General features: G+C 44.4%; 1 protein-coding gene across 1 annotated transcript in view; it reads right to left on the bottom strand.

Annotated features, from left to right (window-relative positions):
- The window catches only part of PI15 (peptidase inhibitor 15), a 47,302-nt gene that overhangs the window by 4,995 nt on the left and 29,597 nt on the right, over window positions 1–12,710 (bottom strand). The window contains exon 3 of the mRNA XM_077493957.1: window positions 3,796–3,914. Coding sequence (XP_077350083.1) covers window positions 3,796–3,914 — 119 coding nt within the window. The remainder of the gene's footprint in view (window positions 1–3,795; window positions 3,915–12,710) is intronic.

Genomic DNA, 12,710 nt, shown 5'->3' with positions numbered 1-12,710 from the left:
TCTTTAGCTAGTTGTTGCTCCGATGTGCTGACACTTGTGAAGCATGTGTCAAAGCCTGTCCGACCTATGCAGACGTATGTCCTTGTTCAAACAGACCTATGTCTGAGCTAAGCAAGTAGTAATCTCTATGTGGGCAGACAACAGGTCCAGTCTGGTGACTAATGGAAGCAGTTAAGCAGAGAGGCTGAAACCAAGGCCGTGCTGTCTTTAGGTGGATTAGCGACAAAATAGACAAGAGGCTGAAAGATATTTGTGTTTGCTGTTATGCTAAACAACCCTTGTGTGGGCAGAACACTGTGTTACTTTGACTTTTGAATAAATAAAAATGGGCAACAAGCCCTAAAACATCTTCTTCTGAGTCATGGAGAACACTCTACATTTCAAGCTAAATCTCACAATTAGTGGAGGATGCGAATGGCAAATGTGAAGCTCCTTCTGCTTGGAGTTTGCTGATCCCTTCTGAGAAGTAGGTTTTCTCAGAGGACCCGTGCATGCAATTTGTTACAAGTACAATTGAAAGATATGGTACATCTTGTAGAATTTGTAGGCATGTAAAGATTACAGTAGGGGCACAGTAACCTCAGTTTGAGAACTGAAGAGTCTGTATCAGCAGTGCTTAAAGTGAAAGTGCAATATATTGCTGGATTTGTGCAAATTGATGTGCACTTTGTGAGTATGTCTAAAATATGGGATTCTCCAAAAAATACATTGGGGTTGATTTAGGCAAAATGGTATGTGCACTGCAAGTGCACCCACAAGTGCACTTGCTCTATATCTGAGGGGGACACACAAGGAAAATAAAAAAATTATAGAAATCAGCAGAGCTTCCCCTCATTTCAGAGCTACCTCTCTGAACTAAAGCAACTGCACTTCCAAGTGCACTTGCAGTGCACAGTATATTTTCCTTTAATCAACTTCATTGCTAAAATGAGAGAGATAATTATGTATCTAAAGAGGATTTCAACCACATAGGCAAGTCCCTCCCACCCATACTTAAACTGGATCCGCCAGTTTGGGAATCTGCCATGAACTAGTGTAAACATCATTTGGCAGTGGTGATCCCAGTTACAGAGAGAGCAGGGCAACTGTCAGTGCCTTAAAGAGCTGATGTCTGTCCAAAACAGGAGGAGGGTTCTGCTGCCCATAGCACTGTAATTAGACCAGCTGACTTTATGCAAAAGATATTAATATCAACTTGGGGGAAAAGGGATGTTTAAGGTAGTTCTGACTGTGACATCTGAATTATTTTATCAAGTGACAATAGCCCTGAATTGACTGGTAGAGGTAGCAGCCACAATAAATTTAAAAGCTATTGGAAAAGTTTAATAGTAAAAAATTATAAATATAATATTTTTAACTTCATGTAAGTGGCAAAACAGTTCAGTAGTATAGTCTGTGAGCTTCTTTTTTTGACCTACCACACTGCATTGTCTTTAATTTTGAATAAAATGTCAAAACAGAGTGCACAAAAAAAAACAATATTACATTCTCCAAACCCCCTCCCATCCCCTTATCCCCAATTATTCCTAAAATATTCAAATTTAGACTTCGGGTAGGTGCTTGGTAGGATTTGTCTAGTGTCAGGACGCAAGCCCTCGAATAGGCAGAAAACATAAAGAGACATGTTGGGTTTTAACTTGAAAAATAAATTAGAGTGTATTACTTGAGAGCCAATAGCCACAAATTGTTGGATAGTACAGGTCCAGGTGGCAGCTGACATCAGCATCTTGATCAGGCCAGATGTGTTTATTGCCACTTTAACCACTTGCAGACCAGCGCACGACGATGTACGTCGACAGAATGGCACGGGCAGGCAAATGGGCGTACATGTACGTCCCTTTAAATTTGCCGCCCTGCCATCGGGAGCGCGCCGCCGGCGACGCGCTCCCGCGCTGGTCGGGACCCCCGTGAGTCCGGTCGCGGGACCCGCGGACTCGATCACCGTGGGCATCCCCGCGATCGTCTCACGGAGCGGCCGAATGGAGAAGTGCCGTTGTAAACAACATTTCTCCATTCTGCCTAGCAACTAGTGACGCTGATCTCTGCTCCATGTGATTGGAGCAGAGATCAGTGTTCACTAAATGAAAGCCCAACCCCCCCACAGTTAGTAACACATCCCTAGGAACACTTAACCCCTACACTGCCACCCACTGGTTAACCCCTTCACTGCCAGTGTCATTTACACAGGAATCACTGCATTTATATAGCAGTGATTACTGTATAAATGACAATGGTCCCAAAAATGTGTCAAAAATGTCCGATGGGTCCCCCACAATGTTTCAGTCACAATAAAAATCGCTGATCGCCGCCATTACTAGTAAAAAAAAAAAAATAATAAAAAATTATTAATAAAAATGCTATAAAACTATCCCTATTTTGTAAACGCTTTAACTTTTGCGCAAACCAATCAATAATCGCTTATTGTGATTTTTTTTACCAAAAATATGTAGAAGAATACGTATTGGCCTAAACTGAGGGAAAAAAATGTTTTTTTATATATTTTTGGGGGATATTTATTATAACAAAAAGTAAAAAATAATGCGTTTTTTTCAAAATTGTCGCTCTATTTTTGTTTATAGCGCAAAAAATAAAAACCGCAGGGGTGATCAAATACCACCAAAAGAAAGCTCTATTTGTGGGAAAAAAAGGACGTCAATTTTGTTTGGGAGCCACGTCGCACGACCACGTAATTGTCAGTTAAAGCGACCCAGTGCCGAATCGCAAAAAGTGGTCTGGTCTTTGACCAGCAAAATGGTCCGGTCTGAAAGTGGTTAAAGTCACACCTGGCCAGATTTTTCCTAGTAGAAATGCAGTGACTTTCACTTTATTTTGTGACATCCCTATGCACTAAAGCTCAACATTGCCCATGCCCCAGATGCTGATTCCCTCCTTCACCTACTCCTCCCCTTTATCCTTCATCCATCTCTCCTCTTTTCCCTTCGCCTCATCTTCCTTCTTTGCTTCTTCTTCTTCCACCTCCTCCTCCTCCTTCTACTTGCCCCTGAATCATACATAATAAAGAACTGAAAACAGCCACAGGAGGTGAATGGCAGGCAGGAGCCAAAACTAAGCATACAACACTACAATAAAAATCTGCCTGTCCTTTTCCACCTTGTCTAATAACCACCTTCCTATGCCAGGATTTGCTGGAGTACAAAAAAAATGTCCCTATTCCCCCATGCGCCCAGCATAATATGCAGGGTTGGCACTTCAAATGCTGCCATACCAGCTGCCAAAGCAGCCATCTTCCTCTAGCTCCATCACTGGTCAGTTTCATTTTAATATCTTTACACCCACCATATCTTTTTAGGTTTCTTTTAGTAAAGATTATTTACAAATGTAAAAAATTTTTTAATACTTTTATTTTTTTTCCTTGTAGGAATGCCCTTGCTCTGGTCAAGCAAACACAGACAGGGACAGCAAGGGTGTAACTACAATACTTAAAAGCATTCATTCCAACTACTGGGTGTCAAAGATGTACCACTGGTTGAAGGTGACCCAATATACACTTGAGGCATTAGCCCGCCCTGCTGCACCTGTCAAATCAGAAACAGCCTTCAGTGCAGCAGTGGGGTTACTGATAGAGAAGCTGACTTTTATTAAAATGAATCAGACCTAGATCATAGATGGCTTCCAAACACCCATTGCAGAGCTTACAGATAAAAAAAAAATACATTTATTTTATGTACGTTTAGCTAACAGAAGACCAAAGGAGGGGGTGGAACTTTCACGGTGATATTATGCATTTGCATCCTCCTCCTCCTCTCTAAAGTAAATTAAAAAATATATATTTACCTTCCTGTCCTAACTGAGAGATTCTGACCAAGAAATCTCATCAAGTAAGGAGGTCCATGATCCCAAATGCAAGCGGCTGCCCAGGCTTCAGCGGACTTTGCCAAGGTGTCATCCCAGACCTGGAGGAGGCATAATACTGAATTAGAAATGTTCAATTGCTATAAATAAACATATACAATATGAATTGATGTCCTTTACAGCATTTCAAGGATGGGTCTTGACTGGTTAATATAGTTCCCACTATTGTACCTGCAGGAGGGGTTTATATTCACAGAAGACTTGGCAACATAAGTGGATTAGTAGAAGTTTGAGAGTGAGACAGGTGTCGAGAAATTTTTCAAGCTACTGAAATGTTGAGCACTACTGACAGCTGTGTCTCCATTGGGGGAGACCCAAGAGTTCTTTGGACTGTCATACCTGTTCTGTAGGTGCCAGCTCTGAGTCAGTGAGCACTATCTTGTTTTATTTATGCTGACAACAGGTTGACTTTATTTTCTTTATGCTGTTTTGAACAAAATCCACTTTTCAGTTTTGCTGCTGGACTGAAAGTAGTATTGTGTTTGCCTTTTGTAAAATAAAGCCTTTTCTATGATTATACATCTATTCTGGTGATCCCTGACCTTGCAAACTTTACATCTAGTGATCAGACGTGGGCAACAGCACTGCAGCTGTGAAAGCTGTTTAAGTTGAACTGACATTAAAAGGGACAGAGCATCTGCTGTAGACCAGCCAGCTACAAATACAGGTTAAATACAGACAGAAAGGTATGAGGACCAACAAAAGAGTTCCAGCATGTTGGCTGCCCAGGTTGTTTTTCAGCAAGTATTCATGCATGCTCAAATGACTACCCTGCCAGGGGCACTGCAGCAGCTCTGAGGACATGAGCAGGCAGCCATTGCTCTAGTAACCAGACAACTTTGAATGACAACCATCTGCAAAAGCTAACCCCAACCTATGATGTAGAAGTATTCTTCACCACATTTAGGAGGACAGCGGAAAGAGAGAAGGACAAGAAAAGAGCAGTAGGCTTGACTCATTGCCCCTTTTCTCACTGCAGATCCACAAAAGGCCTACTTAGACCTGCTGCCTGGTGAGGTCAAAAATTATAATTGACTGAAAGCAAAGGTCATGGCCATCCTTGAGGTGACTACAGCTATCCAGGCACAAAGAGTGTATAGCTGGAGCTGATAACAAAATCAGCCCCTGAGGACAAATATGATGACTAGGTACAGCTTGTTAAGAGGTGGCTGCAGTTGAACTCTCTGTCTAGCCCACAAATGGTGGAGCGGGTCATGGTGAACCAGAATCAGAAGTCCCTGTCTGACAGTCTCAACCACTGGGTCAGTAATGATGGCTCAAATTCTGTGGAAACCTTGTGGATTGCTGGAATAAATTGTTTGAATGAATAAAATAGATATGGGAAAGCATGACCACCCCCAACAAAACAATCATAAAACATATCTATCAGATACTAGAGAGAATCATCAATGCCTTTAGTGAAGGAATAAACTGTATTCAGGGTGCTCAGGCTCTGCAGAGAAGATTGTATAACCGTTCAGCCAGTTCCAGCAAAAGGGAATGTCATTTGGGTTACATACAGCACTTACACTTTTCAATGAGCAATGGATAAATCGCTACACTTTTCTCAAAAATGTACCTCAATCTACCAGAATGACATTGTATATTCTATACAGATTGATTCTTTGAGGAGAAGGGGTTTTCCTGTTAATCCTGAGAAATTTGCTACTGGAATGGAGACAGCAAGGTTCCTGGGATATTTTTTCATAATGAAAAAAGAAGATCCCAGCATTTATGGGTATAGATGGGTACAACGGAAATATTATACCCAAGTTCACCTCCTTAGCTGTACCATTCACCAACCTAACAAAGGGCAGAAAGTCAATGATGATTCAGTTTAGTTCTCATGCAGAGGATGCTTCCCCGAAACTTGAAGCAAAACTTCACTCTCTCAATCAACACTATTTGTAAGCCTTATGCTGCTAGCATTAGTAAATAGATAGGAACATGTATGATATCCACTTGTTTAAACTTTTCTTTACTTCACTTCTTTTATTTCTTCAGTTACTTTCTGGTTTGCAGGCCTAGACAAATTATGTCATACATCCCAGGAGTCTTCGGGAGAGGAGGATGGATTTTCTCAGCTAAACACACCCTCCTGCTTGCATGCTTGAGCCAAGAGCAAAAGGATTCCAGTAAATAAATTCTACATGAATTATCTGCCCTTATTTAAGATGGCCATGGCCAGAAATGCTAGGTGGTATTTTCATAATCAATTTTCATAATCAATTAGTTGGCCAATTGTTGTTTTGATTAATTGGATAAAAACCTCAAAAAAGTGTGGTGCATAATCTAGTTAATATGAGAATAACAGAAGAGATATACATATAGGTTGAATCTCATATCATCAGACTCAGAGATCAAAGTTTTTTTTTTAAAGAAAAATAAATAAAAAGAACTAAAACTGTTCTGCAGATTTTCAGACAGAACTGTAATATAATATTATGCATGACAGGCTCCCTTGTCATAGACAGGTAGCTTGATACCAGCTTCCTGTGCCTGCTGTCACTAAGACATTTAGTAACAGCAGCATGCTTTTTCTGTCACCTGTCATGATGGGGTTCAAAGGTACATATACGTATAGTACAAAAACAGCAGATAATCACTACTATAAGGGGTAATGTATACTGTGAAACAGTGAAAGTACCGCATGTATCGGCGTATAGCACGCACCTTTTCCCCCTAAAAATCGTGGGAGCGTGTTATACACTGACATAGTCCTGCCTCGGAGGGGAAAGAGGGAATGAGCACCACCAGATTAGACAGACACAGGGCCTCCTGTGTACTCAGCTCATCTCGGCTCAGCTTGGCACGCACTCACGCCCAGTCCCGCCTTCCTGGACAGATCCTAGCATGTCATATGTCCCAGATGGCGAGCCAAGTGAGCCAAATACACAGGAGATCTGGCTCTGTCTACATCTGCACTTGGCTACATTAACAGGCACTGGTGAGGCTGCATATAGTCACTGATCAGGCTGCAATGATGGGCAATGATGAGCAATAGCAAGGCGGCAGATGGGCACTGAGCAGGCTGCAATGATGGGCACTACTGAGGCTGAAAATGGGCACTGATCAGACTACAATGATGGACAATGATGTAGATGGGCAATGCTGAGGCTGCAATGAGCATTGATCAAACTACAATAATGAGAAATGGTAAGGCTGCAGATGGGCACTGATTAGGCTGTATTAATGGGCACTGATCCTTATTTTTCTTCCAAGTCCATTACTTAAAGTTTAAGTTTTTTTCCTGAAACATTCCTCTTAAAATTAGAGTGCGTGGATATATATATATACAGTATATATGTAGGAAGGCCAGTATGGTGGCCTGAATTTATGGGAGGAGCCCGGAGGGTATTTAACCAGCCCGCTCGCCTGTGGTCTTTGTCGGTTTCCGGTGCGCGGCACTACGTCACTAGGCCGACGGCTCGTGTTTCGTTTCCATGCGGACAAAACGTCTCTCTCGTGGTTTTCTTTCCCGTTCGTTTTGTACAACATCGCCGGCTCTGTACAACGTCGCCAGCTCGACTGCCGCAGGTAAGGGTCTCGATTGACCTTCCTGTACTATTTTTTAGGGTCGTTAAAACCTGAAATATCGAATCGTTCGTTATGATACCGGTTGTTATCACTCAATACGCTCCAAGTTCGCAGCGCCCTTCATTTCACGGGCGTCATTTCGGTAGATATTGCTGGTAGGAAAAAACTGCACTGTTTTAGTACTTGTTATATAGTCTCGTTACCGTGTTCCACAGTCAAAATCGTTGCCAGTCGTGTCCCACGGCACAGCGACTCGTACCTCTGCCATAGCTGGCTCACGTAGGTCATTTCATCATTTCACTCATTTCTGTCACGCACGGCGCTCCGATTCGAAACCAGTCGCATCCGCTAAATGCGCCGTTTCGTTCTGGTGTGCCCCTACTTGCTCGGCCTCATTTCGGTACATGCTCCAGAGCCCGCTCGTTGTTAAAACGACCCGGGTCTCTGTCATGGGAGTCATTTCACCTCACCTATTACGTTCGAATCGAAACCAGTCGCTTTTCTCAAAACGCGCAGGTTCGATCGACGTGTCCCAGTTGCGTTGGCCTCATTTCGGTACATGCTCTAGAGCCCGTTCGTTGACGGTCGCAGGTTGCGTCCTCTCCGATTCGTAGCTCTATCATGGGAAACATTTCATTGTCACATAGTACGTTCAGTTCGAATCCGGTCGCATCCCCGTGCATCGATTCGTCCGGACGGCCCCAGGTTTTTTTTTTTTTTCGGCCTCATTTCAGTACATGCTCCAGATTCCCGTTCGTTGTCAGTCGCAATCGCGGCACGACCGGTTCAGGCCTCTGTCATGGCAAACTTTTGTCACTCATTTCACTGTCACCTACCGCGCTCCGATTCGAATCTAGTCGCATCTATGATGCACCGATTCGTTCCGATGTGCCCCAGTTGTTACGGCCTCATTTCAGTACATGCTCCAGAGTCATAATTCATTGTTGGTTGCAGGTTTCGGTTCTCTGATTCATGTCTCTGTCATGGGAAATCGGTTCACTGTCACGTATCACGCTTCCGATACGAATCCAGTCGCATCGTGCGCTAATTCGTCTCGGCGCGTCCCAGGTATTTTAGCCACATTTCAGTACATGCTCCAGAGCGTACACGGTTAACGGTCAGTCGCAATAGCGGCATGATCGATTCGTGCCTCTGTCATGGCAATCAGAATAATTTCGCCGCCACGTACCGCACTCTGTTTCGAATCCGGTTGCATACGTTATGCACCGATTCGTTACGGTGTGCCCCAGTGCTTTAACCTAATTTCAGTGCATACTCCAGGGTCCGGTTCCTCATCAGTCGCAGTCGCGGCACGATCGACTTATGCCTCTGTCATAACACATATTTCATTAATTTGACCGTCATACCGTGCCCCGATTCGAGTCAGTCGCATCCGTGAGGCACCGATTTGTTCCGGTGTGCTCCAATTGTTTTGTTCCGAATTGGCTCGGTCGCATTTCGTTACATGCTCCACAGTTCATCTCATCACTTTTCGTCTGAAACGTCGGTTATCGCAATCAGCCTATGTCACAGCAAACATTTCACTCATTCCCTGCGCACTCTTGTCACTTGAGTCTAATCCACTCATACCAACAATACATTGGTTCGCACCCGTCATGTCAGCATTATAGGTATCGTTCGCATGTTGCCTGTCATTCCTCCAAGTCCGACACTCACTATAGATCGATCCTTCGTGCTTCGAATTTCAGCCAAGGGTCTCGATTCGTTCGTTAAAACCTTCACCTCACTACTACTCCCCCTGATAGTCGCACAATCCTATGCATCTTGGTTTCCTTTCATACATCTTACGATCGGTTCCTATCAGGATTGTTACATATAGATACAAAGATTCGTGTCAGTTTCATTTTCATACACGCTACAACCCGTTTCAATTCCAGTCGCCCCAGCGGCAAATTGATTCGCACCGGGTTCATCCCGTACTCTCCACAGTCTCTTATATATTAGATTAAATTCATACACTCTAAAACGGATTTTGTCAGATTAATTTCATGCGATCGGCTCATATAAGATTCGGTTTGTTCGACCGATTCATATCGGATTCATTCCATACACATCCAAGAAACAACTTCTTGCAAATCACTGCTAGCATGCACCCAAGCATACGCTCCCTGCAATCATTGCAAACATGTTCCAGGCGCAGATTTCTTGTAGTCGTTGCAAGCGCGCGTTCAAGCATGGACGTCTGGCAATCGTTGCAAACACGCATCCAAGCATAGACTTCGTGCAATCGTTGCAAGTACGCATCCAAGCATAGACTTCTTGCAATCGTTGCAAGCACGCATCCAAGCATAGACTTCTTGCAATCGTTGCAAGCACGCATCCAAGCATAGACTTCTTGCAATCGTTGCAAGCACGCATCCAAACATAGACTTCTTGCAATCGTTGCAAGCACGCATCCAAGCATACACTTCTTGCAATCGTTGCAAGCATGCATCCAAGCATAGACTTCTTGCAATCGTTGCAAGCATGCATCCAAGTATAGACTTCTTGCAATCATTGCAAGCACGCATCCTAGCATAGACTTCTTGCAATCGTTGCAAGCACGCATACAAGCATAGACTTCTTGCAATCGTTGCAAACACGCATTCGAGCATAGACTTCTTGCAATCGTTGCAAGCACGCATTCGAGCATAGACCTCTTGCAATCATGGCAAACACGCATTCAAGCATGGACCTCTTGCAATCATTGCAAACACTCATTCAAGCATAGAACTCTTGCAATCATTGCAAGCAGATGTCCAGGCACAAGCTTATTGCAATCATTGCTAGCAGGCAGTTCTGACTAGCTCAATAGATTGCTTTAGGAAAGCCTGGATACTTTCCTAAATGTACATTATATAACGGGGTACTTATGTTTATAGGTAAAGTTGATCCAGGGAAAAATCCGATTGCCTCTCGAGGGATCAGGAAGGAATTTTTTCCCCTGCTGTAGCAAATTGGACTATGCTCTGCTGGGGTTTTTTGCCTTCCTCTGGATCAGCTGTGGGTGTAGAATTGGGTATGTTGGGTTGTGCGATACTTTGTTTATTTGATTTGTGGTTGGACTGGATGGACTTCTGTCTTTTTCAACCTGGCTACCCATGTATCCTACCATAACTCCTTGCTATCGTTGCAGGCACGCATCCTGGCATAACTCCTTACAATCGTTGCAGGCTCACATCCTGGCATAACTCTTTGCAATCGCTGCAAGCACCTATCCTGGCATGACTCCTTACAACTATGGCAAGCACGCATCCTGGGGAACTCCTTGCAGTCGTTGCAGGCACGCATCCTAGCATAACATCTTGCAATCGTTGCAAGCACGCATCTTGGCATTACATCTTGCAATCGTTGCAAGCACGCATCCAAACACACGTTCAAGCACAACTCCTGCAGTCTTCGCAAAGCACATGCGGTAACACGAATTTCTCAGAGTCACTACGAACACATCTCCAGTGACAAACTCCCGTGCCATTGTCGCAAGCACATGTTTAAACACAACTTTTGCAATCGTGCCAAGGCTCGCGACTTAGCATAACTTCTTGCAATCATTCTTTTGCTAGCACATTCTCAGTGGCCCACAAACTGGCTACACGTTGTCTTCAGCAGCACTTAATTGGCCACTTGTCTTCTGTGACTTTTCTTACAAGCCATTCACCGTTCCCTGTCTGTCATCTCTCCCTTAGGACAGTTGAGTTCAACTTCCGTCCTGCACCGGGATCGTGTTGACACACGCAACTGGCTTCTTCTTGTTACACAGTCAGGCTATACCTAGCCAGCGTTCAGCATTTCTTATCATTACAGGACTCGGAGAGCCATCTGTCTTTACGGCCCATACAGTAAGATCCCCACTACGAGGCATCTAGAGGCATCAGCCCATAGCCAACGGCATACACTCGCCCATCACATCTGCCATCTTTAGGGACACATAAAATCCTCGCACATTCCCCAGTCTGGTCGTCCAAGCGGCCATCTACCGGGCCCTTTGTGGTTTTCACGGCCTACCCAGTTTATCGTTAGTAGCACTGACAGCCAAGTTCTACACAGACACCACCTGACGAATGGTCAAAATCTACAATACGGACCATCCCCCAGGGTCAATCTTTATGCCACGCCTCCTGGTCTCCCTCTCACGGACGCAGGACCCCGCTTAGATCCTTAATTTAGATGCCGTAGCATTAGCAGTCCTATCTATGTCGGAAGGTTCCTTACTGCATGGATTGGTATAGCGATGTGTATACCATCTACGATGCCCTGTCACCCCTGGTAGTGACGGATGCCGCAGCCTCCACAGGCTTCGCTGCAATTTTTGGCCACCACTGGCTTACAGAACCATGGCATCAGGGATACTCCTAAACCCCGGGTTTACCTGAACTTCCTCCCTCTTCAAGCTATACCCGGTCATGACAGCCTCTCGACTCTGGGGTCATGTCAAGACAGGACAGGCCATGGCGTTCACCACCGACAACTGGGCCGAGGTTGATCTTGTTGATGAAGCTAGGTCAGGACCGCTCTCGGTTAGGTCCTTCTACGCAGCCTACACCTCGACCCCGGTCCATAACGTGGTCACTCTTTAGTATTTGAGCACCCTTGGCAGCATGTTGGCCTGGGTCCCAAATCACGTCATTGAGAGACTAAGCAGTTGGAACCCTGCCTACCTCGCCCAGTACATCCCCAATCCTCGTGCGGAAGTGGCACAAGCATTCACCAAACTCGCTCATCTAATTTAGCTAAAACGAATAAAACTACACCCCTACCTGAATGTTTTTGCCCCCTTATTTTGGTATACCGACCATCAGACCAGGGCACACTTCAGGTCCATTTCATGTTGTTAATCCTATGGTAAAGTATATTGGTTCATATCCGTATCGGCCATAGGGCTTCGACCATAAGTAGGAAGGCCAGTATGGTGGCCTGAATTTATGGGAGGAGCCCGGAGGGTATTTAACCAGCCCGCTCGCCTGTGGTCTTTGTCGGTTTCCGGTGCGCGGCACCCACCCTCCCATCCCCTTTTCAGGGCATTTCTCAAATTCATTTCTCTTCACAATATATTAATTTCTAATCTAGGGTATGCCCCCTTATTTTGGTATACCGACCATCAGACCAGGGCACACTTCAGGTCCATTTCATGTTGTTAATCCTATGGTAAAGTATATTGGTTCATATCCGTATCGGCCATAGGGCTTCGACCATAAATATATATATATATATATATATATATATATATATCCAGAAGTAGGTGCTTTAACTGGGTAACTGGGAATCAGACATGAAGCTACATGAAGGGTGGAAGGGGGATA

This window comes from Lithobates pipiens, unplaced genomic scaffold, assembly GCF_037356315.1.
Source record: "Lithobates pipiens isolate NorthernLeopardFrog02 unplaced genomic scaffold, aLitPip1_a1.2 Scaffold_19, whole genome shotgun sequence".
In the NCBI taxonomy this organism is placed as follows: domain Eukaryota; kingdom Metazoa; phylum Chordata; class Amphibia; order Anura; family Ranidae; genus Lithobates; species Lithobates pipiens.
The sequence above is the reverse complement of the archived record's forward strand: the minus strand, read 5'-3'. Positions and strand labels throughout refer to the sequence as shown.